General features: G+C 35.5%; 1 protein-coding gene across 1 annotated transcript; it reads right to left on the bottom strand.

Moving 5' to 3' along the window:
- Positions 1 to 205: 205 nt before the first annotated feature.
- On the bottom strand, positions 206 to 27,957 carry tmem9b (TMEM9 domain family, member B). Its single transcript, XM_028793759.2, has 5 exons — positions 27,723 to 27,957; positions 16,208 to 16,299; positions 15,937 to 16,045; positions 10,637 to 10,771; positions 206 to 922 (listed from the first exon to the last, which is right to left on the bottom strand). The coding sequence occupies exons 1-5, from the start codon at positions 27,831 to 27,833 to the stop codon at positions 773 to 775; spliced, it is 597 nt and encodes a 198-aa protein (XP_028649592.1). The 5' UTR covers positions 27,834 to 27,957; the 3' UTR covers positions 206 to 772.

Below are 27,957 nucleotides of genomic sequence, written 5' to 3'. Positions count from 1 at the left end.
ATTTACTACTTCTGCACTTACATGAAAGAAAAAATGACTTACTTATCGATGTCTCTAACTTTGGAAAGTGCAAATATAGCTTATAATGAAATATTTAGGACAATATAACTTCTTGAATAAAAAGCCATTTTCAAGTTCACAATCCCCTTTAAAAGGTGCAAAAGGCTAAGAAATAAAAATAAATCAAGCATTAAGTGACACAGAATAGACACAATACAGCTTTTAATAGTAAATTGCAAGTTGATAGTTTCAACCTGGACAGCTAAAACAGAAGTACAGTTTCGGTCATATGTGCCATTTTATGGAATTAGCAATAATTATTAAACAAACCTATATTACAATCTCACAAATAAATACATTTACAAAATCAGAGAAGAAAAAAAAAATCAATCTAGAAATCTTAACCCACAATTTTAGTATTTGCATAAACCAAGTGTGCAAAATGTGTGAGAAATTACCTCTCTGTTTTTGAAATATGCAAAAGTTAAGTACAACAAGTGAACTGTTGTGCTTTATTAAAATACTGGAGGGTTAACTGTCAACTTTAAGCATTTTTAGAAAAGCTTTTAAAGTCTTATTTGATCAGATTGTGCCCAAAAACTTAATGAAAATGAAATATAAAAAAGTCAGAACTGAGGACTGCAATAATGAACAATCTCACTGCCCTTGAAAAAGTTTAAATACTTAGCTTGTGACTAAAATCATAATTATTACTTTTAATAGAAATTACATAAAACATTCGGTTCCAAACTTTAGAGGAAATCAGAAGGATTTAACTTAAGACAACATGGCGATCAAAGACGGACTTGCGCTGCTCTTGGACCTGCCTCTTCCAGCGCTGCTGTGCATATTCAACCTTGTTTAGAACATTGGCACGGGAGCGGGAAAGCACATCGTGAGCATTAGCAAATGGCTGATGGTCCTACAAGAAACAAAAGAGAAACAAAAATGTAAAAACTTCCAAGTCTCTTTTCTTCTCATCAAAACAAAAAAAAAACACTTCATAGCACTCACTTACTTTCATTCTGTCAAACTATAACAAGACCTGCACTGCAAAAATGAAATCTAATCTAGGAGTTTTACAGCAAGCCATGAAATCTTGGTTTCCTTATTTTAAGATTTACTTACTTATCAAGAAATGTGTTTTTTTTTTTTTTTTAAAGCTTATTTTAAGAAATCTCACATAATTTTTGCTTACCACATTGCCATTTGTTTTGCTAAATAAAAAGCAAAACAACTCCTACTGTAAGTTTTTTTTTCTATAGTATGCACATTTTTATGAAAGTGTACTCATATGCCTTCACTCTATAATACATTAATCATTATGTAATAATCCAATGAAGTGAACATGAAGATGGAAACCAACTGGAAAGTGGTACTGCCAAGTACAGAATGCCAAGGTCTACCTAAAAATATGGCTTTTGGCTTCAAAGGCTGCCTTAATTATCAAAGCTCATTTTCTAGTGAATTAATTCAATACAGAACTGACTGAGGAACAGTTTATTCAGAATTGTCTAGGACTTTTTTCTTGTATATTTGGTCAGTTCTGTTAAAATAATATACAGTGTGTAAGAAAATGTTGCTCTAAGTAATTTAAGTTACAGAAAAAAGACAAGAACAGTTTCCATACTGGCATTAAAGAGATGTAAATAAAATGACACAAAACACGTAAGAAATTTGACAAACGTGAGGAGACCATTCAGTCCATCAGGCTCATTTGTTTAGCTAATAGCTCGGCTATCCCAATACCTCATCCTGATACTTCTTGAAGGTTGTCAAAGCTTGTGCTTCAACTATATGGCTCTGTAGTTTGATCCAGGTTCCACAACTGTTTGTGCAAAGAAATGTTTCTACTTTATCAATGCCTTTGAGAATTTTGAACACCTGGATTAGGTTCTAATGCAGTCTCCGCTGTTCATGACTAAATAGGTTTAATTCTCCGAGTCTGCAGAGTACAACACATCATTAAGTCCTGGGCTGCACTTGGTTGCTCACCTCCGTACATCTTCAAGTATTGTTACTACTTTGTTTCAGTGCAGTGACCAGAACTACACTCAGTACTCCAGATGCAGTCTCACTAGTGCATTCTGTAGTCTGCACACTTGATTTATATTCAACAGTTTTTACCATATAACAACATTTAATTTGCCTTTTAATGGCTTCTGCATATAGCTTAGACAATGAAAATTTTGTGCCAACATAAACCCCTAAATTCTTTTCAGATGTTGCTTCCTTGGAAACTGTGTCTCCTATCTTGTAGTAGCTAGAGACATCATGCAAAAGAAAAAAAAACCTGCTCCTAATACAGCATGCTACAAATGCTAATGCAGGTACATCCATCTTCTTCTCCATTGACAGACAGTCAGTCATTATTATGTCAGTGAGATATTAAACAAACCTCCGATGAGAAGGCCAAGCAAAGCACACTCACACAAGCACCTAGGGCCTCATGCCAGGCCAATTTAGAGTGTCTCAAAGAAAACCACATCACTGCAGAATTACAGTAATGTACAAGCTGCAAACTGACACAGCAGAGTTAATCAGTGTGCCTCCATGATGAAATACTGTTACTCATTATGGTAATATGCACATTTAAAATTCCATTATTGCAGAAAATGTCCATTGGTATGACATTTTAATTAAATAATAATTAAATTAGGCCATTAGTTTAAAAAATTCTGCAAAGTAACTCTTAAACGCAGAATGAATTTTTACTTTCCATGCTAATTCTTATTTGACATTTTCATGAAGCTAAGAACAATTAAGAAACAAATTGAAGTATTTCATTGGATTTAAAAACAATCACTGCACCCCCTACAGCAAATACAAACACAACACTGTGTTAAAATAAAATCCCGATGAATACAAGTAGAAAGTGTCATATTCACCACTGCATTGAGATGCAAGTAATTAAAGACATTTTTTTTTATTTTAAAAGTAACAAATATAGTTTTAAAAGAAAGTAATGCACATTTCCAAATGTTGACCGTGAAATTTGCTGAAGGTCTCTGACATTGTTAGATGTTCTCATTATGTTTGTTTGTAGTATGAAGTAGAAAACAATACACATATGGTAGAACAAATTGGCTTGTGTGTACATCAAGGATTTGTCCCAAGTTAATACTAAGCAAGACACATTCAATAACAGAAATATCCATACAGACAGCGTCAGCATTCTCAACAATAAACAGACATGTGGTGTCGGTAGCTTTGTACAGCGATTTGAACTGAAGTGACTGTAAACATTAAGCTTAAAATGCAAAACACAGTAAAAATGCAGCTGTATTTTTCAGTGACAAAAGATGGCCTTAATAGCTATTTAATGTGTTTATTCTGTATTTCTTACCCTTTTCTTTTTAAGTGAACACCTGCGAGTCCCCAAAGTTTCCCAGTAAATAATAAAAGAAAATTATAAATATTACAAGGCTAAACATGGAACAACCGATCGCTTGCTTTAATGCTTATATTATAATGAAGTAAAAACACAACACTATTAATAGGAAAAAATGCTTCTAGACATTTAGTAATATGTTTTCTTAATATAATCAATTACAGCTCACATTGTCAGGGCACAGAGATTGTCCATCGCTCACTGCCCACCTGAGTCCCCCAGTGAACACCTTGAAAGCCACAGAGACAATAGACTAGAATAGAAAGGAGGACTGACTAATGAGAAAAATGTCTGTTGCTAGTGAAGCAACCCTATAGGAACCCTGTAGATGGGATTAAAAAATGTGACTTGAGAAAGAAATACGTATGCATGGTCAGAAGAAAAAACATCACACGGTTGCTTTGCTGAAACTATTAAGAATATGCAACTAGACGTTAGATGTCAAAGTGTACAGCAGAGTTCCTCAATTATGGTCCTGGAGGGCCACAGTACCTGCAGGTTTTTGTTCCAATGAGTTTCATAATTAGAAGGCAGGTCTAGTATCCATAGATGTTCTGGTCCTGAACAGATTTGTACCACTTGGTCCTTCACTTCTCCCTCATTTATTTCAGAGCACTCTATTATCACAGATATGTCACAATACATGTACACAGGGTTTAATGGAGGCATGCTACCTGGAAAGCTGGTAGTCCCTTGGTGATTTGCACCTTACTATTAGCTGATGGCCACTTAAGAAAACAGGCAACCACTATAACCTAAATACATGTGTTTAAAAGTAAAATAAGAAATTAAGTGTTTTGAATCGTTAACAAGCATGTTAACTAAAACAAAGCCAAAAAATATTTTGCTTCAATAGGAACTAAATGGGTTCTAATTAAGAAATTGGTTAAAGTGAAAACCTGCATCCACTGCAGCCCTCTAGGATGTAATTGAGGAGCCCTGGTGTACTGCATATGAAATGCAACTGAAATTTTATTTAATCACAATTTCACATCTGTGGACATTTTTGTACAATAATGGAATTGAAAATATATTTACTACTCGAATGATAGTATTTCAAAAAATCATGGTCCTTACAATAAAACATGCTCAGTTAAAAATAAGAGGAATGTTGTTCACTGCTCACTAATAAAGTGTTGTACTAAAGTGAAACATAATAAATCTGGAAATAGTTTGGTGACAAACTGCTGAAATGCAGCAATTTTTTATACTGGATAACTGAACAACAAAAAGGAAATAAGAGGACACTGAATTATATTGAATAATATGTGAGTCATTAAACCAACACAGCAATTAGCACAAAAACCAAAATAATACGTAAATATATTAAGATGAAAAACAGCACACATACAGCCAGTAACTGATACATTAACATGGACGTTAGCTGCCCTGAGGCTGTGTAATTACCATTGTTATTACTGGGAAAAAAGTCTTCCAAAAGCTACAATAACCTGTTGTGAGCAGAGATGCTCATGTTTCATGTAATACTTCTTTAAGCCCTTAACAGGTGAATACCATATTATTTGTTACTATTTGCATCTTTTGGGGAAAAAAAACCAACATGATTGCTTTCAAACTGTACACAAATGGACAAAAGTGGTACAAAACGCTTTAAAGTAACAAATCTTTCTGTCTTCAGCAGTATCTTGATCATATGTAGAATGTGCTTACTTTAATGCTATCTGTTAAACACATTTGCACTTTAATAAAAAACACAATTGCAATACATAAAAACACCCAACACAGAATGACTAGCATCCTGAATGAGCAAGTAATGGTTACAAGTAATGATCATCAATTAAACAGCTAAAAAAAACTACTTACGTAACAAAATATTTAATGACAGGCAATAAGTAATATTTTTGGTGCTACTTTTAAGGACTAAACTGCGATTAGGTTTTGTGCTTAAGGGCAGTGGACAAGCTTGATACAGCAGCTTGATACGCCTTAGACTAAGCCGTTAAAGAGGTTGAGTCTAAGAGACCATTTATAAATAAAGTAGCAGACATTTCTGAACTATCCATTTTCTAATGAAAAACAGGAGTGTACCTACTGAAAAAAGTGAAAAACAATGTTTTTCTTGTCAAACGTTTCTAGATGCACCTTACGAAAATAAAATTGCAATTGAATAAAATATCAAAACATGTCTGTTTATTATCTGAATCCTTCCTGTTCAGATGAGCAGATATCCTCATGGAAACTTTATTGGCCAAGCCACTTTAAGTTTAGTTTCTACTGTTGACCTACTGTATGACTCTAAGCAAGTCATCTAACTTGAATATGGGTTAAGTGTAAAATATCATTAAGAAAAATGAGGTGAACTGTGATTTACAGACAGCTGCCACATAAAATAATGCGTATACATTATTAATAAAACTGGTACACAAAAACTGTTAGATCTAAAATCTTCAATACATAAACCAAACTTATAATAATAGTAGATACTGCTTTTTGTTTGCAGGTATTTCTTTGCTTTGAGTTTTTTTTATATGGGTCTTTTTCTAAAATAGTTAAAAATAATATGCAAGTACAACTATGGCCACCAGTGAATCCACTAGTTTGATTCCATTTGTACTGCACCTATGTGTGAATACAAATTTTAGCTAGTGAGGGAGAAAAAGGTTCAGGAGTTGAAAGGGATTAGTATATTCTAGATTATAAAAATCTTTTTACATTTTCTCTGAAAAGCAAAATATTAAAAGGTAGGCAATTCTGATGTTACAGAATGGAAATGAAAGAGGCGGTAATTACCAACAATGACAGGCTTAAATATTCAAAGCCCTCTAAGAAATAAGCTTGAGACCTTTGGCTCATGTATTGCACTGGCAGATCTGAAGCTTTAGATTGATAGTTAGACTGATAGCAGTAAATATACAAATGTAGTTCTGCATTAAGAGATTTTAGGTACAGCCAAAAACAATCCAGAAAGAAAGATTACTCATGAATTTATACCATGATATATCACATGACTCTTTAGTTTGTTTCTTTTTCTCCTTATACTGGGATTCCACAGCATTTAAAGGATTTAAAGATCTCCTCCAGATCTTGTCACCTTTATCCAATGAAACTTATAATGAGATACAATGGTCTACGTTTCCTTTGTGTTTCTAATTAGAGCACAGGTGGAAGAAGTGACTTTGTTCATTGTCACACAGTGTCAGTAGTGGGATTTGGGCACACCACATCAGGGTATGAATTTCATAGCCTTAACCACTATGCCACACTGTCATTATTAGACCTCCTCTTTCAGGGAAAAGTACGCATCAAATCTGTTAGCCTTGACTGAGCACAGGCCAGACCTGGAAGGTGTGTTTGAGTCCTGTTACTATACCCCATAATTATATACAGTATCTCAGGACTTGGGTGATATATCAACTAAGATCAGTTAATAAGTGTTTAAAAATTGTTGTAATTTGAACAATGATTTGAACAATTCAACAAAGCAGGTTTGTTACATGTTATTAGTCTGAATAGTCTATTCATGTAAAAATTGTTCTAATAATTAAGTATAATAAAAGCAACTACATGACCCAAACTTAAATATACAGTGTATGTTCAGACCTTTCCTTTTTTTTTTTTTTTTTTTAATTTTTGTGATGTTGCAGATTTATGCTAAAATCATTCAAATGAAATATTCCTTTCATCAAACAGCACTCAAAGCCCCTAAAAGGCAAATTGAAAACTGGAGTTTAGGTCAAGTTTTACAATTTTTCTCAAAATAAAAAATTTAAATATCACACTGAATATCACAAGTATTCAGACTCTACTATGACACTTGAAATCTGGCTCATTCAGATGTTTTTACATCTTGTTTGAATTCTACCCATGGTCAATTCAATTGATTTGACATGAATTAGAAATGCACACACCTGTCTAAACAAGGTCCCACAATTGACAATGTGTATCAGAGCAAAAATGAAGCCTGCAGAGCTTTGAGACAGAATTGTGTCAAGGCACAGATTTGGAGAAGGTTAAAAAAAAAAATCAGTAGCATTGAATGTTCCCAAGAGTGTGGTGGGCTCCATAAAATGTAAAGGGAGTAGGTTTGAAACAACTACAATAATTCCTAGATCTGGCTACCCAACCAAACTGAGCAATCAGTGGAGAAGGGCCTTTGTAAAAGAAGTGAACAAGAATCCAATGGTCACTCTAGCTAAGTTCCAGGAAACCTGTGTGGAGATGGGAGAAATTTTCAGAAGTACAACCACAACAATCTACTAATCTGGAATTTATGGCAGAGTGACCAGACTACACATAAAAGGCCATTTGGAGTTTGCAAAAAGATACCTAAAGAACTGTTAGTCTATTAAAGACAATATCTGGTCTAATCAAATCTAGATTGAACTGTATGACATCAATTCTAAGCGACTTGTCTTGAGGAAACATGGCACCACTCATCAACTGTGCAATACCATTCCAATGCTGAAGCACGATGGTGGCAGTATCATGCAATGAGGTTGGTTTTCTGCGGCAGAGACTGGGAGACTATTTAGAGCTAATGAGAAGCTAAATGGAGCAAAGTGCAGAGATAGCCATTATGAACAAGTGTTTCAAAGTACTCTGGACCTCAGACTGGGCTGAAGATTCACTTTCCAACAGGGAAATGACCCTAAGATCAAAGCAAAGACAACAAGTGTCAAGTCTGTTAATGTTACTGAGTATCCCAGCCAGAGCCCAGACTTGAACCAAATCTAACATCTTTGGAGAAAACCTGAAAATAGTTGTCCAGGGAAAGTCTCCATCCATCCTGACAGAGCTTGAGATAATTTGCAAAGTAGGATGGCAGAACATTCCCCAAATCTAAGTGTGTAAAGCTTTCTGTGTCATGCCAAACAAGACTCCAGGGTGCGATCACTGCCAAAGATGCTTCAACTAAGTACTGAGTAAAGAATCTGAATGCTTATGTTGACGTGATAGTTATATAAAAAAAAAAAAAAAAAAAGTTTGCAAAAATTCCTAATGTCCCATATTTGCTTTGTCATTGGGGAGTGTTGTGTGATGAGGAAATAAAAATGAATTATAACAATTTTAGCATAAGATTTCAGCATAACTATTTGTAAAAAATAGAGTTGCAGATTTTTTGCTGTTAATGTGTGTGATTAATACGTTTTTTTAAAAATGTGTCAATTTAATCAGGTCAATCTGACTCTCAGCACTTTGGTCAGCGGCTGTTGTATGTAAAGTTAAATTTATAAATAAAGTTGACTTGACTTGACTGCTTCACACTTAATGAAACAGCACAAAATGAAACCAAGTCTATTAATAGCACCTGATCATTTCTTGACCACACCAGTAGAGTTGCCATTTGTCCCTTTTAATGCAGGATTGTCCTGAATTGGAACATAAAATACATTGAATATTGAATCAGTAAGAGACACGATTTGATACGTATTTTTGAGAACATCGTTTCATATATACACTAGTTCTAGTGCAGAGAATAAAATGAGAGCAATTAAAAAGCGAACCACTTATACAAGTGCAGTGAATGAGTTTCATTTTCGTTAACTCCTGACATTAAATTTAAAATTTAATAATCACAAAATGACTTCTTTGATGGCCATAAAGTGGGGTTACTTAGATTGGCCAGCTTATATTTAGTCACCTTCTCTGGTTTCCACAGTCAATCTTAGATGTGAGACCTACACGTTTAATATAAGAAAAAAGAACTGCACAATACTAGCTTTGAGAATCTTACAAAAAAAGACAACAGAAAAATGGAAAAAAACTAATAACTGTAGTTATGCTTATGAAATGGGTTGTAAGAAGTCCAAAACAAAAACAAATATAATAAACCTGCCAAACAGAAAATACCTCTTAGGGGTGAGAACTGTCAGAGATATCACAATACAGTATTATTACCAATTGATAATTTGAGATTTTATTTTGGTGTTTTGTAAAATATAAAGTATTCAGCTTCAACTTTTCAATACAATGCAATTTATTATAAGTGCTGCATTTGAATTAAATTAAAGGTGAAATCATATCCAATTAAACCAAATACGACTGAATTTATTCTACTTAAATTTTTTTTTCTTTAATTATGGATACAGACGTCAAGAGGCTCATTAGTCTCACCAGCAAGACTAAGAGTACTTTTAAACATCTATCACACAATCGGCACATTATCTAACCTTAGCTCTTAACAAATCCCTCTGAAATTAGCCTTGATTTGTGCAGTAGGGCTGTCAAGTGAAAATGAAGATTAGAATGTTTCATATTTAAAATTCAGCATTCTGCATTTAAAAATCAGGGTGTGCACACATGTTGTACACACATGCAAGTTACCTTTCTATACAATGTGCATGCTAATTAAAGTGTGGGGTTTCAAAATATATATTAAACTTTCAAAGACAAGCAATCCTCATTCCCTACTGTGCCCCTAAGACTATTACATCTTTTTCTTTTGCTGGCAGAATGTTGTTGCAACTCAGGCTGGATTTACAATTCAAAAAGAGACAAATTACGGCTATTACAGACAGAGAGCTAAAGCAGCCACAGAGTACATGTAAATACTGCAGTCAAATGTGACATGTGATATTAGCTAAGGTGTTTCTACACAAAATTCATGTAATCCTGTGATCTCAACAGAAAGAAAGTGACACATAGTGTTAAGTGTCTGCTTTTACTTCAATTATATCAGTTTGTTTTGTAGAAAATTTAGTATAAATCAGCCTCCAATTGTTGTAGTAATCTAGAGCTGAGAGACAGTCCTAGTCAATAGTGTTCTGAAGAAGTTGATTTTCATAAGAAAATATGTGCAAACATTATCATATCTGTCTCTTCCTTTATTGTAACATTGTTAAAACCAAAATGAACTCAAAATCTCAAACATATGTAGATTGAGCATTTTGTAACCAAAAGTTAGTGGTGTGCAAGCTATGGATATTTAGAAGCAATGCATGTTATGTAACTACTATTAAATTGTAATTCTTCTGTAGTTCTTAAAATGTCTAAAGATTCAAAAAAAGGGGAAAAAATCACATTATTGTCCTCAGTGTGTCAATGACAATGCAATGATAATTACTGCAATTATCAAAATGTCATATTTTCCTCAAATAGGGAAGATACGCTTGAAAAAATGTTTTTATAAAATATATCAAATTAACTTATCTAAGAATGAACAATTTAGTTTCTTCTTATAGCAAGATTTGGCAACATGACAAAATACTGGGTAAAGGTACAGTAAGACTTTACTGTTTATACCAAGTAAAGTAAATCTAATCCAATGTATAATATTTCACATACCCCAACATCATCTTCATTCTGCAACATCTGTGAATGTCCAAAAAGACGTCTCTTTAAGAATGGCTCAAGCAAGGTCAGGTAAACCATATAGAGCAACAGCAAGCCAAGAATTGACAAGTAGATAATGATTGTTGCCTGAAAGAGTAAATATAATGACTATGAAAAACTGAAATAATAGAAAATGTATTACAAACTACTGTAAAGCCTTTACTATATAACATTAGTTGTTTATAACTAAAACCAATCAAATAGTTTACCAAGCTAAATTGCAAATTTTAAATGGCAGCCCATTTTTTACAAAGATATTTTTTTACACCAATTAAATGCTAGGTAGAAATGTAGAAAGAAGGTAAGTTAAAAGAAGACCAACCAGTTAAAATTTATTTGAAGTTTTCTTTTAAATGATGAAGCATAAGTAAATTCACAGTCTATTAAACACTGGATATTAACAGGTTTACATACAATCATAAACATCAATAAATGTATTTTAAAACTTATTTAATTATTCTGCAGACAGTAGTAAAGAGAGAAGTTCGAAAATTTTTTAGTTTTAAACATATTTTACAATTTACTACACTAAATATAGCATCGCTCAAAAATATAAAATCTTTGATTTTTTTCTCATTTCAGCAAGTACAGAAATACCCAAATTAAATTAAATTTGCAAATCAGAAATTGTACATATGCAATACCATGCAATTTCACTTCTACTAATCTAGTTTAATATCCAATTTTATTTGTTGTTCTCCATGTATTCAGGTTTTCCTCCCTCCTCCTAAAAACATTCAAGTCTTAATTTGGTCAGTATGAGAGTCTGAATTATGTAGATTAAGCAAATGAATGATAAGATTGGTTATAATTAGTGCATTAAAGTAAAAAAACAAGCTAAAATAGCACAAATACAGTAGCATATTCAAGGAAAAGTGCAATATACTGTTACGTACAAGAAAAAAAAGGTACAGCCCATTAAATGTTTTTTCTTTATTAATGTATGTTGACATCTCAAGATTTTATCTTCATTTAAACAGTATCTTTAGATAAAGGTGATGTAATGAAAAAAACAATTAAAACTTGTTTTACTATTAATTTATTCAATAAAAAATAAACAGATATGCCATTTTGATTAACAGAAAAATAAGTATACCCTTAGCTCTAATAGCTGGCATTTTCCCCCTTTGCCTTAAACCTCAAGAAGAGGAATTTCCTAGAACTGTCTACCAGTCACTGACATCAACAACAAGAAAAATTTTCCCAGTATCCGTTGCTGAATTCTACCAACTGCACAATGTTTGAGTTGTGTTTTGTGCACACAGTATCTCAGTGGGATTCAGACACAGACCTTAACTTTGCCAATGCAGAACCACCCATTTTCTTTTTTTCAGTCATTCCTTGGTGGATTTACTGATATGTTTAAGATCACTGTCATGATGCAAGGTCCACTTTTGCTTGAGCTTCAATCTTCTGACAGATGGTGTCGCATTATCCTCAGACACCATCTGGAACATTCATATTATGATTCACTCAAACTAAGAATTCATATTATTTCATGATTGTTTCATGATGCTATGATGGTGAGCTGCCCAGGCCCTAATGCAGTAAAACAGTCCCAAACCATAACATTTCCACCACCGTGCTTTACAGTTGTTACCAGATTCTTCTGTTCAAATGTGGTCTTTCTTTTTTCCAAAAATGTCTTCTGGTCCTATGGCCAAATAACTGTGTCTTTGCCTTGTCTGTCCAGAGCACATTATTCCAGATGTACTGTTTTATGCATACAGTAGGCGCTCACAGGCAAACATATGCTTCTCCTGATGTTCTTTCTGGAGAGCAATGGTTTCCTCCTGGTACAACTTCCATGTTGATCTAATTTGTGAAGCCTCTTTTTAATGGTTGACTAGTGCACTTTGACATCAACAGCTGCAAGAGTTACCTGTAGGTCGTGTGATTAAATTCGGGGCTTCTTAGAGACGTCTTTCAGCATCTTGCGTTCTACTCTCAAGCTGAACTTGCTGGAGCACCCTGGAATTGACAAACTAGCAGTTGTTTGAAATCTGCATTTATACAGTAGATTATCTTCTAGACATTGTCTGGAGATCTTTTTGTATCTCTTTCCAGACTTATATACTTCTATAGCCCTTTTTGTGAAGGCCTCGGACAGTTCTTTTGATCTAAGCATGGTGATTAACAAACACTTCAATAACAAAGAGAAAAAAACAAAGCTAAATGACTGAGGCCAGGTTCCTCCAATATCCTCTCTAATTTGTACCTGATCTGGTGCATCCGATGCACATTTTAGATATTTGAGGTAGTCATAAGTGTTGGGATGTACTAACGTTTTTCACATGCAAAATTTGCATTTATGTTTATTTAATTATACAGTGGACTACAACATGTAAATGTGGTATGATGTTTGTTATATTATGCTTACCTATAGATATTGTTTAAGTGAAGATAAAATCTTGACATGTCCGCATATGTTATATTATATATATATATATATATATATATATAAATTCATTGGGTGTACTTAACTTTTTCCACATGACTTGACATTATGACCATAATGGTGTTTGGTTTCTCTCAGACACAAAAATATATACTACGACTCACCTCATCATCATCATTTATTAGCTATAATCATGCAGTCTCAAACATTATATAATTTCTGATTTGTGACTGGAAAAACAAAGCAAAGATTCTTCACCAGCTACATCACAAAATTCACTGCAATGATGCAGGATTAATACAGTTTTTCTTGCGTTTAATGTGAATTCATGACATCTGGTATAATAAATTAAGACAGAGTCACCAAACCTTGTATATTTACCTATTTTGGATTTCAAGTTGGTTGATAGGCTGGAGAAAGACTACAGAGGTCATTAGTGGAGTCTCAAAGGGATCTCTCCTTGGAAAATTACTCTTTCTAATTTATATTAATGACACCAATTTTAACATAGTAAATATCTAAAATTTGCAGATGACAGAAAACTGGAAGGGTAGAAAATACAAAGTAAGCAGAAAAAGTAATTAAAACCTGAATAATTTTAAAGACTGGGCAAATACAGGTTAATGTAGTTAGCATGCAGGACAATGCATTAATAATTGTGAAGATATTCTTATTGCATTTTTCAATATGTTTTGAGAATTATGATCAAGTATGTTGAATTTTTAATTTTGACTATTCAAATTCTAACATAAAAAGTATAAATGTTCTTTCATTTATCTTAACAGTTTGTAAACTGACTTGTTCTTTTCAATGTTGCGATTAAAAGATATTCAGAATGGTGGACAAACATTTTATAAACTGATTTTTTATGAAAATTCTTCTATTTAACCTACTTACTTTAAATCAGAAACAACAGGAGCACAGCTCATCCTGACAACAGTTACAAGGCATAAAACAACCCTGGCCTGTATGCCAGTCTACTGCAGGCCACAATTCTGTCTTTGAAACTTTGGGATGTAGTAGGAAAAGTAGAGTTTCCAAAGAGAAAACCATTGAGACATGGGGGCTAAAGATATGCTTAAAAATGTAACACATTTTAAAGTCTTAAATTAATTCATCTTTATTAAAAGCAATTCATAGATATCTTGGACATGTACAACACCCACTTGGTGATGTCAGCTTGTACAAAGCATATGCCATTTTTCTCCATCAAGGAGCTCAAATAGATAGAAAGAACTGCCTTTAATTCAACAAATAATTGAAATGAATTTACAGGGAATGCTACAGATGTTCTCATGGAATGAATCCAAAGTCTTCCAGATAAGTTGTTTGCTTCAGCTACAATCTTAATTTCAGACATCAAAATAAATTTTCTATTTAACAGCCAAGTTAAACATGCCTTTGAAAGTTCATAATGAAGGTACAGAAGTAACTGTTGCATCAGACTACCTAGACCTAGCCAAATATATGAAAGTTCCTTCAGAACAAAATCCCAAAACAGCAGATTAACTAGCTATTAGACCTGAAATACGTGAAAGAAGTGAATAGTTTTCAGGACTGAATCCACTTTGTTGAAGCAGAAACTGACAATACAATGTCATTGAAAACTGAACAATATAAACTATAAGGCTAAAACAATTGTATGGCAGCATAATGCTAAATATAAACTGAACAAGGAAGAAAGGGTATTTCTTGAAGTTCATATTGTGAATGAGTAACTAATCTGGAATTCTAACTACGAACCTTTATATTTTTGAGATTAAATCTGTATGGAATGTTTCTTTATATTGCATTGGTCACAACTCCTACTAATATATACCTGCAGGAACTGTACTTTAGCATCAAGTTGTTGACCAAACATATTATGCAATACATTTGTTGGTGGTTTAAATAAAAACTTTCTGCAACTGCTCATTAAAAATTAAATCTAGATGTGAGAGTGTTTCTGGAGTCCATCCTTCAATAAGCTGGTGTATCATCCTGGGTTAGTTACCGCAACACAACTGACACTGCCAGTACTGGCTCCAAACTCCATGACCCTGTATTAAATTAAATGGGATTGATAATGGATGGATGACTTGTGCTGAACCCTTAAGTTACCACTTTAACCAAATTTTCAACTTCATGGATATATTCATTACAGGAGCTCAAGTTATCTTGTGCACTAAAATGGCACCTATGATGTACTCACTATTAGTACTGCTGCATTACACTTTTGTCATTTCAGAGATGTTTATAAGCCACAGTCAAAAACAGCAATAAACATTAACTATAAAGTACAAATAAGAAACCTATAATTTACATATTTTAGTATACAGAAACTATCCATCCATCCATCCATTTTCCAACCCGCTGAATCCGAACACAGGGTCACGGGGGTCTGCTGGAGCCAATCCCAGCCAACACAGGGCACAAGGCAGGGAACCAATCCTGGGCAGGGTGCCAACCCACCGCAGGACACACACAAACACACCCACACACCAAGCACACACTAGGGCCAATTTAGAATCGCCAATCCACCTAACCTGCATGTCTTTGGACTGTGGGAGGAAACCGGAGCGCCCGGAGGAAACCCACGCAGACACGGGGAGAACATGCAAACTCCACGCAGGGTGGACCCGGGAAGCGGACCCGGGTCTCCTAACTGCGAGGCAGCAGCGCTACCACTGCGCCACCGTGCCGCCCATACAGAAACTAATTATGTACTATTTACAAAATCATTGCTTTAGAACACCCTTTAAAGTTCAGGCTTAAAACTTTTAAAATCTTACATTATAATTCCATGCCAGACTTTACAAGTGAGATAGTAATTAATAACAGATTTCCAACTAAAAGCAGAAGATGTGTCCATTACCTTGATGGTTACTGAGCTTCTTTCTTCATACTTGCATTCACATCGCAAGCAGTAAGCTTCCACATCTGGACCTGGAACAGGCATGGGCTCTACCACATGAAGACAATCACTAAATATAACAAAGACACTATTTTATATACAGGGAAGAAGGTATGATGATTTGTAGTGTACTATTTAAGGGTAAAGAAATTGTAAATTATCTAGAAAATAACTATGACTAAGCATTTAAGCAAGCAAAGATTTCAAGGTGACATTTACTTGATGTTCTTACCAGTCTTTCTGGGATACATTTTTTTTGTAGATATGTCCAAAATTTTCTTTATATGGTGGACATATACATTTGCACCTAACATCTTCTGAATTCTGTGAATAGAAAAACAGGTTTTAAGCACATAATCATCCTAACATTGTTTACAATATTACAATGGAGAATGCCAGAAAAAAATAAAGCAATCATTAACAGCACAAAACAGCACTTGGGTCACCTTTTAAAGCAGTGCTTAAAGCAGTGTTAAAATAATCAAGGACTGACAAAATCTAACTGAATATAGTTAGATATGAGGAAAATTACACCAATTATAATCTATATTTGGTAAAGAAGTTGGGTCAAATTATTAAGAGTAACAAATAAGAGAGATTCCTAACAAAACAATAACAGAACATTCTCAAACTAAGTTTGTCTGATTCAGGGTGAAGGGAAACTAAAAGCTATCCTGGCAGCACTGGGTACAAGACAGGACTCTGCCCTAAATGGGGCCACAGTGCAACACCGGGATCACTGCCAAACACTCCCGCTGACTCATTTTAGAATTTCCAGTTGATAAATAGTACTATAAATGTTTAAGATTATTAGATGAAGTCCAATAAATATTAGTCTTTTACAAATAAGGTAAGTAAATTAAGTCTATATGCTTGAAATGTCCATTGAAAGTAGTTAACATGTGCTGCCTCAAATCTAGAGAAAACTTGCATCCTTTCATTGCAAAGTGTATATGTCAAGTTTACAAATAATACCCATGTTTGTTTCAGTTTTTTCTAATCCCATAACATAAATGTTGGGTTAACTGACAACTCTAATTTGTTCCTTGAAGATAGATTTTCTTGTACAGTGCTGCCAAGATGGTTTCTGGCAGCTCTCTTTGATGCATAATGATTACAGCGCGTTAGACTCAGCAATACACTGTAAACAGAGTGACAGAGATGTATTAGAAATTGAATCTACAGCAATTAGTCATTTTAATATCACACCCAATCAGACATTCTATTAGAATATATAATTTTGTTAAATCTGCAGAATTACACATGTGCATTACCCACATTTCTTATGAAAGAATTTTCATAAAGATAGCAAAGAAGAACAAATGCAACAAAACTATAATACTGACAAAGAAATGATTTGTTATACCTGCATATTAGCCTATTACTCCTTCTATCCTTTCCAAAGAACCGATTCTTGAACCCTTTTGCAAATTAATTTGAACAGGAATTAAGAATTACATGTTACTGGAAATGTCTGAAAAGCTTACCATTCACTCCATTGAAAAGTCAGCTTCACCAGTCAGACAATCAAAAATGCTGCTGTAGAACAGCCAGATCTAACTGCTCATAAAGGGTGGCATTGAACAATAAATAAACAACAAATGTATATTTAATTTTGCTTTTGTCATACTTTTAATGGTTATGTGCTTTGGAGACCAGTTATTATGTCATCTCATCATAACTAAAACAAGCAATCACACTAAAAATTAAATTACTTGATTTTTTAGCACATTTGCTTAATTTATTTGGTTTCTTCCAGCAATACCTCATAAATGGATAAACTCCTCAAAATGTAACCACAATAATCAGTAATTGTTAGTTTTTTCCTTGCAAATGAGATCACAGTGCATATTATTTCTATTTGCTTAATATACTATTATGAGTTTTACATGGCATAATTGACCTTTAATAAAAAAAAACAACCCACATCTACAAATATAGAAAGATATCAACAAACATTTAAATACACAAAATGTCCCAAAAAAAACATCTAATCATGAAAATAACAAAACAATTAAAAAAAACAAAAGGAACTCTTCAATGATTGAAAATAAATAACATGCACTTGTAAGCTTGTATTGCATAAACAAGTCCAAACAAAAAAGCATATGTTTAAGTTGAGGGTCAAAATCAAATTATACAGCAACTTTCCATACAGAACAGAATTCCAACTTACAGTACAACATATCACCTTTATTCTCTCCTACTCGAAAATACTCATAATATAGTTTTGAAGAGAACAGGTCATATGTTCAGTGTCACTTGCTAATGCTTTACAAATTACACCATGTATCCACAGTGCTCTGGAGCAAAATAATAACTTCCAAATCTTCTTCTTCTTTCGGGCTGCTCCCGTTAGGGGTTGCCACAGCGGATCATCTTTCTCCATATCTTTCTGTCCTCTGCATCTTGCTCTATTTCACCCGTCACCTGCATGTCCTCTCTCACCACATCCATAAACCTTCGCTTAGGCCTTCCCCTTTTCCTCTTCCATGGCAGCTCTATCCTTAGCATCCTTCTCCCAATATACCCAGCATCTCTCCTCTGCACATGTCCAAACCAACCCAATCTCACCTCTCTGATTTTGTCTCCCAACCGTCCAACTTAAGCTGACCCTCTAATGTACTCATTTCTAATCCTATCCATCCTCGTCACACCCAGTGCCTACTTCCAAATGTTTCTTTAAAATTTGCTTTCAAGTAACTTCCATCAGTAAGAGATCCCATGATCATTTATCCATTCTTATCCATTTACCTTTCCACTTTCTAACCTGCTTACCTATGTCAAAGGTGTGGGAACCAGTGCCTACAACAGAACATACAGAAATGCTCATACAGATATAAGCCGATCACCCTTTATGATTTCAGATAATGACAGCAAGTCCCTTTATAACTTCCATTTAGCTAACCAGAACAATTTAACTTCTTCAGTCTTGTCCCATTAATCAAGTTCATTTCTGGACTCTCCAGTGCTGTTGTGTTCTACTTCTAATGTGGAGACCAAAAATGCACACATCATTCCAGATGAGAGCTCACAACCGCCTTACACTGCTTTAGCGTAACGTCTCTGGACTTGCACTTAACAAAATGCATTAAATAACCCATCAGTCTATTACCCTTATTAAAAAAAGCTTGTGCATACTGACTAGTTGACGAGAATGATTTTTTTTTTGTAATTAGACACAATGCATACAGCTTTATCTAAATCCTGCATATTCCAGCTAAGAAAAAAATTAAAGACATTTCTTAGTATAGAGCTCACATAGAAATCAATGCATGAATTATTTTATATTAGAAATGACAAATGAAATGTGTTACTCACATACTGCTCAAATAACTTCACTCATTTAATTCAAAAAGCTGCTGCAATGATCATTTGCAGATGTAGGATGTACCACCAAACTCTTATTCTTAAGTCTTTGCACTGGATTCCAGTCAAGTTTCGGGTTAAATTTTAAAACTCTCTTTTTAATATGTAAATACTTTAAATCATTTGAGACCAACTTATGTAACATAATTTATGAATATATACATACCATTTGGGTGCATTACAATCTGAAGTTACTAGTATGCTAAGATTCAAAGTTTAAATGAAACTACTGTGGGTGAACCTTCAGCTAGAACGACCCAAAGCTGTGGAAAGACCTGCCTGCCTGTGTTAGGGATGTGCCATCATTTTCAACTTTTAAATGCACGCTGAAGACTCTGTACTTTAGTGTAGCATTCCCTGATTAGAGCTGATGATTAGCTGTTTATTGTATAACTCAGATTCACCTGCACACAAATATCATTCTGAACTATTACTGTGCCTGTTCTATTCTGTTTCTGTTCTTGGTAACCTCTTGTGGCACTTGGTGCCACTGCTAACTTTTCAAGCTGTCACTCTTGCCCATGGACATCAATGTCAGGGACAGTGGAAGCCTTGGAGTCTAAGAACAAAAGGAATTAATCTTATTGGACTGCCTGAACCATGCACTTAAATTATAGAAAGTCCATTAGCAGTGGACAGTCATTTGGCATAGGTCAACAGTACAGTGATGTATTCTATTATAACTAGTTGGAGCTGACTAGCATTTGTGTTTTCCTCTTTTTCATTATGAATTGGCCTTGTTTCAATTTTAATAGATCTGGTACTACTGTCATGATTTATTCAATAAACAAACTCAAACTACAGTGTTTATCTTTGAGTATTAATTGATTTTAATCTTACAAGGTTTAGCAGTTTACTGTTATTGCATTGTTATAAATTTGTACTAGTGCTCTTAACCTGTACTCGGCCAAGAGTGCTATTAAAAAGAAAAATGAATTGACAAGTTCACTAAAATCCCCTATGTTGGCATAGAGCTGGACGGTTTGACATCCGTAGCAGAGCAACGGGCACTCAGCAGGCTCCTATCAATTATGGAGAATCCACTACATCCATTAAACAGTGTCATCTCCAGACAGAGGAGCAGTTTCAGCGACAGACTGCTGTCACTGTCCTGCTCCACTGACAGACTGAGAAGATCATTCCTCCCCCAAACTATGCGACTCTTCAATTCCACCAGAGGGGGTAAACGTTGAACATTATTCAAGTTATTGTCTGTTTTTTACCTGCATTTTTTATTACTCTTTAATTTAATATTTTTTGCTGCTGGAGTATGTGAATTTCCCCCTGGGATTAATAAAGTATCTATCTATCTATCTATCTATCTATCATTACCCCTCACATATGTCTGTGACTCCGTATTTATATTGAATTTCACTTGTCACACATCTGCTCTAATCTAAATTTGGTCCAAGTCCTTCTTCAGGAGTTCTGTTATTTCTAGGGTACAAAGTCGTGTGGATTAGGTGGAATGGTGATGCTAAATGAACCCTTGTGTTTGTGTTCACCTGTGATGGACTGCAACTCTGTCCATAGATTGTTCCTGCCTTACAAGCTATGCTTGTTGGGATAAGCTCAAGCTTCTCTGCAACACTGCTCAAGATAAATCAGGTTGGATAGGTGGATAATTTAGAATTAATGGCAGACTTAGTTAGCATAAAAGTGATCGCTGTGAAGATCAGTTTTGATTTTAACTAACTCTAACATGTTCCATGTATCATAATGTATTGTTTTTTTACAATGAAGGCAATTCTGTACCCATCTAAACACTTTGCCTCTTGAAGTCTGATGACTAATCACTAATCCAATAGCATATACAAGGTTTTGTTTTTTTTTTTAAACTAATTGTATAGAATTCTGTAGACTTCATCTTTAATAATGAAATGCACTGCTTTCTTCTTCATATAACTCCAGACGTATTAGTTCTCCCTGTATAAGGCAATGTTGGTTGCCAACCAAAATACCAGGCCTGTCTTGTTTGAGTTACTTCCATTAAAGTTTCAGCAAAATTTTCTACCAGGAAAATTACAATCAATTTAATGTTACTTATTAATTACTTATATAACTTGAATTCTTTCTTACTATATAACCCACGGGAGTAATTAGTTATGAAAAAACAGTGAGAAATGTGCTTATACCATTACACTCACAATTCTAGTGTACTTTAGCCACCTTTACCATTAAAATTATCATGCATACTGTATCTGGATTATATATTTAAAACCTGGCCACATTACATTTGCAGCTGACATTAAAATGTGTCTCAAAATGTGTCCACAATGTTTCTGAATATTGAGCCGATATTACTTTCCCCATGCAAAAATTCAAACAAACATTCGCTTACATGGTTGGTGTTTATGGACACAACTGCAATTATTTAGATTTGTGTTAAATGCAGTCGATACTCCTTTTGAGACCACCTCCAAATGTAGTTTGATCACAGGGGCATTTACAGCTGCTTTTTAATGTGATCAAGTGCTATCCAGTGGTAAAAGTATCACTGAAAATGCATGTTAAAATCAGGTATAAAGGCCAACTTTGTTCCAATGGATCTAACATGTATTACATTTATAAAAAACGGTTTATAGGGTCATTACTGTCATGCGTACAGAGTATAGTGAAATTTTTACTTGCATGTGGTAATCAATATGCAAGATGTCACCAATCTCCAACACCAAGATTAGGGAGCAAAACAACCTTAACTTAAATCTCGAGTCTTGTCTTCCTTGCCTAAAGAATCTCAGAAGACAGTTTCCAGCACTCTTCGGCTACATATTACTGGTGTGACCTACACGCTAAACTGCTGGACTGTAAAAATCATAAAGTTGTAGGGTCATTCCCTATCTCTAACTTAATGGGTTACCTGACTAACCTCCTCGACCTGCCTGGGCTCCAACCATTGAAATACACAAAAGTACCTTTTGACGACAACCACCATTGATGATTGAAATTTGGTATTTACCAAAATACCATATATGATATTATTTTAAATGATATGTTTTCAACAAAAAAGTTTAAAGTTTTTTCACAAAAAGTAACAGAGCATTTCAGTGGATTGGGAAAATTAACCCTGAGCCGACTTGACAAGAATGCATAGCCAGATGTTAATTAGTATCTGTAGTCTAGTACAGTGGTTCTTAACAGTCGCTCCTCTAGCCACACAGGGAGCTGATGATAATGTTCAGAACCACTGGGAGGGATGGATGGATGGATGGATGGATGGATGGATGGATGGATGGATAAATAGAGAGGATACAAAAAGCCAAGGCACAGGCATTGAAGGAGGTGCGTGAAAACCTGGAGACAAAAGAAGGAGGGGGAATGTGTTTTTTAGAATAGCAAAGGCTATTACTGCAGTCTTTTTTCCAAGTATTATCATTTTTCAAAAGAAAAATAAGGACATACTACAATGTGCACCATACAGACCAGTTTCAGTTATGAATAATGATGTTATGATACTCTCCAAAGTGTTAGGTAGAAGGATGGAGAAAGGGCTTCCTTCCATTATATTGCAAGACCAAACTGAATTCATTAAAGGCAGACACTTACCTTCAAACTTCCTGTGTCTCTTTAATGTAATATACTCATTCACAAAATCTAATAGGGCGGCACGGTGGCACAGTGGGTAGCCCTATTAGCCTATTAGATTTTGTGAATGAGTATATTACATTAAAGAGACACAGGAAGTCTGGGAGACCTGGGGACCTGGGTTCGCTTCCCGGGTCCTCCATGAGTGGAGTTTGAATGTTCTCCCCGTGTCTGCGTGGGTTTCCTCCCACAGTCCAAAGACATGCAGGTTAGGTGGATTGGTGATTCTAAATTGGCCCTAGTGTGTGCTTGGTGTGTGGGTGTGTTTGTGTGTGTCCTGCAGTGGGTTGGCACCCTGCCCGGGATTGGTTCCTGCCTTGTGTCCTGTGTTGGCTGGGATTGGCTCCAGCAGACCCCCGTGACCCTATGTTTGGATTCAGCGGGTTGGAAAATGGATGGATGGATAAAATTGATTTATACCAGTCCAGAAGCCTCAGTTCATAATAAAAATATGAACTCGGACTACTTTAAACTATTATGTGGTACTTAACAAGGGTGCTCTCTATCACTATTACTTTCTGCAACAGCCAATGAGCAACTGCACATTTATTTTCGAAATACAGCGGAGATAAGTGGATTATCAGAGAAGGACTCGAACAGAAAATTTCACTATATGCAGATATGGTACTTTACATATAATATGAACAAATATCTTTACAATTAGTCCTTAAGTGTGGTTTTCCCAGTGACCTCTCTAACCGTAGTGACATTTATCTATTCATTCTGTCAAAACAGTTTAAACATCTAGGGGTAAAATCACAAGTAAATACAAAGATCTTTTTCAACAATATTTTGGTAAGAGCATGGAAAAAAGTCATACAAGATTTTAACAGATGGTCTTCTCTCCATCTCACTTTAGCAGGGAGAACCAATACCGTGAAGATCTTTTCTAAGCTTCTATTTCAGAGCATCACTATACAGTATAAATTAACATATTGTTCTTTAAGAAACTAGATTTAATTATATACTCATTTTTTCTGGAATTCAAGACATCCACACATTCAAAAGGTGACTCTACAAAGACCTAAAGCAGAAGGTGGCATGGCACTACCTAGCTTTCAATTTTACCACTCGGTAGCAAATACACATGCTATAAAGACATGGAAATCAGTACAAACAAATTAATTTACACCAGCCTGGTCAGCAACAGGAATAAATCTTGCTGCACCTATTTATATGCTCAGCTTTGTACCCCAGTAAATACTAACTTTCATCAATATACCAATAATCCAGTCATATACCAATCACTCAGTATAAGGAACCAATGCAGAACACACTTCAAGGCAGAGAAGCTTTTATCTCTTGTTCCTCTACATGATAATCACCTTTTTTTCTACATTCTTAAATCTACATAGTATTTAATCTTTGAAAATGGCTTTGAATTAAGACACTTAGATTAACTGTAAATATATAACATATTTCCACCTTATGAACAATTAACCTTCAAATTTAACTTTCCAGCAACACAATTTTTGCCATTGTTTACAAATTAGAAATTTCATTAAACCTACCCTAATTTTCCTGACCTTCCACCCATTTCTATTCCAGAGGTAATAACTGATCAGTCTTGAAGACTCAGACAGTATCTTAACAAGATATATAAATATCTCAAAGGCTCTTCCATTCAGCAGTCCTCGGGTACAGTGGTAAAGGACCTTTCAATTAACATCTCAGAGAGAAATGAAAGTCAGCCATACATAGCATACACTCTAGCTCTATATGCACCAAGCACTCAATAATTAAACTTAAAATCGTTCATGGATCACACTTATCTTGTTTGAAATTGTCCAAAATGTATCCAGGGTAAAATCCAACCTATAAGTGTTGCCATCTGGCACCAGCAAAATCTTTAAATATTTAACAGACAGACAGCCTTAGTTCCTCAATCACTCCTAACCCATTAACCTCAATATCTGGTGTACTCCCAGATGGGCTTAACATGGAAAAGGACAAACTGATTGTAATTGCCTTCAGCACACTACCATCACGTAACTGAAAGAATCTAAACCCACCTTTAATAACTCAGTGGGTAACTGACATTCTATATTATCTGAAATTGGAAAAAATCAATTTCTCTCTTAGAGAATCTGTCCAAAACTTTTTTTTTAAAACATGACAAGACTTAATTTAAAAAATGTAAAAAAAAAAAAGAGGCATTCATATGATTTTAAATTTGCTCTTGGCTCTTTCTCTCAAGTGGGGGTTGAATTTTTGTTTGGTCATTTCGTTTTTTTAATTCTCTGGTGTTACTTCTAGTTTGCTTTTAAAGTTTGTTTTTTTTTTTTTGTATAAGCTGTGCAATTTTTTATGCTTGACCGTATATTCTTGAAATAAAATTTTAAAAAATAAGAGAATAGAAAAGGCTAAGAAGCATTTTAGTCAGATAAAGCAGATGAAAGATGAGCAAGGTGCGGTCTTGAGTGAGCACGATAATACCGAGCCTAAGATCAAGTATAGATGTAAGGGGTACATTGAAATGCAGCTGAACAAAGAAAATCCAAGAGTAGCATTTGGGGATGGAGTCCCAGATGAAGGCTGGTACCAAGAATAAGGAGGGACGAGTTTAAGAGAGCACTGAAAAGAATAAAGAATGGAAAGGCAACAGGGCAGGATAAATACCAGTGGACGTATGAAAGAGCTTAGTGGGCTCTAATGCAGAACAGGAGAGAATACAGAAAGAGTGGAGGAGCAGTGGGAAGAAGGGTGATATCCAGGATTGTGGAAACTACTGAGGGATAAAGCGGATGTCACACACAATTAAAATTTAAGAAAGGGTTATATATAGAGAGAAGGCTTAAGAAGGAGACCACCAAATTGCAGTCTTTACATTGAGAAGCATCAAGAAAAACAGAATGGCTTGCATATGGAGTTTATTATTCTGGAAAGGGCTTCTGATGGGGTGCCACATCAAGAGGTCTGGAGGTGCATGAGGAAGAAAGTAGTACCAGACAAATATATGAGGGAATGAGGTCTCGGGTTAAAAGCAATGTTGGGGTAACAAACAAGATATCAGTTAGAGTAGGTGAACACCGGTGATCTTCTTTAAGGCCTTACCCCTTTGGTCTGTTTATGGACTTGTTGACTCATAGGTTACAAGACCAATCCCTCTGGTGCGTGCTTTTAGATGATGACATTGCCTTTTGTCAACAGAAAGTAGGAAGGAAGTTGGAATAATGAAGAAAGGCCTTGGAAGACAGGATTGAAGATGAAAAGGGAGAAGACAGAATATTTGTATTATAATAATGACATGAATTCAGAAGTTAGCATGCTGGGAGAGCTACTGAAAAGATTAGATACGTTTAAATACCGAAGGTCAGTGGTCATCCAATATGCTGGAGAACATGCAGTGACAACCCAGCGTGCAGAGTGGATGAAGGTTAGGTACAACTTTATTTGTCCCCAGAGGGAACTTTGACTTTTTACAGAAACTCTTTAAGTAATTATATATACATAGACAGGTAAGTAAATAAATAAATATACACACACTATGTTATGAACACACACCAAAATGACTAAAATGCAAGAAAATTAAAAGAAAAAATACTTTCTGACATGGCTGTCATTATGCAGATGTACTGCTGTTGGTATAAAGGAGCCCCAGTAGTGTTTATTGACACACGTCTGCTGAATAAATTTGTTGGCTGAAAGTACTCAGTATTAGTGTGTCTGTGAGAGGTTGTGCAGCATTGCTGTCAATGGCACTCAAGTTTTAACTCGCTCCTTTCCCACTTCCTCCAGGGGGGTCTATAGTGCATCCTATAACTCGGCTTGCCCTTTTAATTCGAGGTGAAGGTTAAAGTTAAGGTTTTTCCAACAGCTGTAAGACCAGCACGGATATGGCGCCGAGACTTGGGCACTAAAGATGCTGGATGTGTCAGAAATGAAAATGTTGAGATGGATGTATGGAATTCCATAAAAGGATGCACAGCAAACGTGTGAGAGATATCTATGAAGGTACAGGATAGTAAGCAGAAGTGATGAGGCGAGACAATGAATATGTGGGAAAAGGAGCGATGGGCACAGAAGTGCAGGGAAGGGGAAAATTGGAGAGACCGAAACTGAGGTGGGTGGATAAAGTAAAACAAAACTGGAAGGAAAAGGGTCTGACTGGAGAGGAGGGGCGAGCTGTATGAAGATCGGGCACATCGACCCCACATAGATGCGGGAAAAGATGAAGAGGAAGAAGAATGCCAAGAAAACATAATAGGGAACGGCGCAGACCGATGCTTAGCAAAGTCACCATATAACAGCGACAGGTAGATACAAAGAATTCTACAGAAATGCCACTAAGGCCAACTAAAATGTGCGTATGGCGAGAGCCCCATGAGCTGGTACCAGGTGCCCATCATGTGAGTGAGATCTTCCGTGTTGCACAAGAGCACAGACCTGCGAACACAACGCGAGTGATTCACGCGCCGCGCCGACATTTCAAATTAAACAACGCGCCCGCATCCTAATTTGTGTACAGATTCCTAAACTGGCCGTTTCAGTTACCTCTTCGTTCACACTGTTATTAAATCACTGCACTGTTCACAAAAAGATTAACAAACGCGGCACCAACTGCCAAACACTACGTCTTCTACTTTGGAATTCCATTTATGTTGAACTACACTTGATGCCGTTTCTGTAGATGTGTACGTTTATCCCCCCTCCCTCCATCAGGCCACTGCCATTTAATCAATCCGACTCTGTGGCAACCAAAAGCGAATGCGTATGCGCGAGTTTATAAACTGTTATTTTAACAGATGGGGAAAAGTGGTCAACTGAACCTAAAATAAGGCCGCTTCATTCACCTTTGCGTCCGAAGGCTGCAGCAACAACAGCAGCAGTAACGTCGCAAGACAAGGCAGCGACAGCTCGAGCGACAAATGCGTCAAGCGGCTCCCGCCGCCGGCGAACACCATTGTTCTCTCTGACGAAGTTAAATCCCTCCGTGAGACAGGCGCTCTGAAGATGGACTCCCGAACTAGACTGTCACACCGCTCATGTCTCAGCGGTCGTCACAGGACTCGAACACTTCCTGTCCAC

This window comes from Erpetoichthys calabaricus, chromosome 2 (genome assembly GCF_900747795.2).
Source record: "Erpetoichthys calabaricus chromosome 2, fErpCal1.3, whole genome shotgun sequence".
Classification (NCBI taxonomy): Eukaryota; Metazoa; Chordata; class Cladistia; order Polypteriformes; family Polypteridae; genus Erpetoichthys; species Erpetoichthys calabaricus.
The sequence above is the reverse complement of the archived record's forward strand: the minus strand, read 5'-3'. Positions and strand labels throughout refer to the sequence as shown.

What these genes read in the sequence shown, in the direction of transcription:
- tmem9b (XM_028793759.2), bottom strand. Translation starts at nt 27,833, where the DNA reads ATGGTGTTCGCCGGCGGCGGGAGCCGCTTGACGCATTTGTCGCTCGAG. An exon ending in TGCAGCCTTCGGACGCAAAG is followed by an intron (nt 16,300 to 27,722) that starts GTGAATGAAGCG and finishes TTCTATTCACAG; the next exon opens with AATTCAGAAGATGTTAGGTG. An exon ending in GAAGCTCAGTAACCATCAAG is followed by an intron (nt 10,772 to 15,936) that starts GTAATGGACACA and finishes TTACTCTTTCAG; the next exon opens with GCAACAATCATTATCTACTT.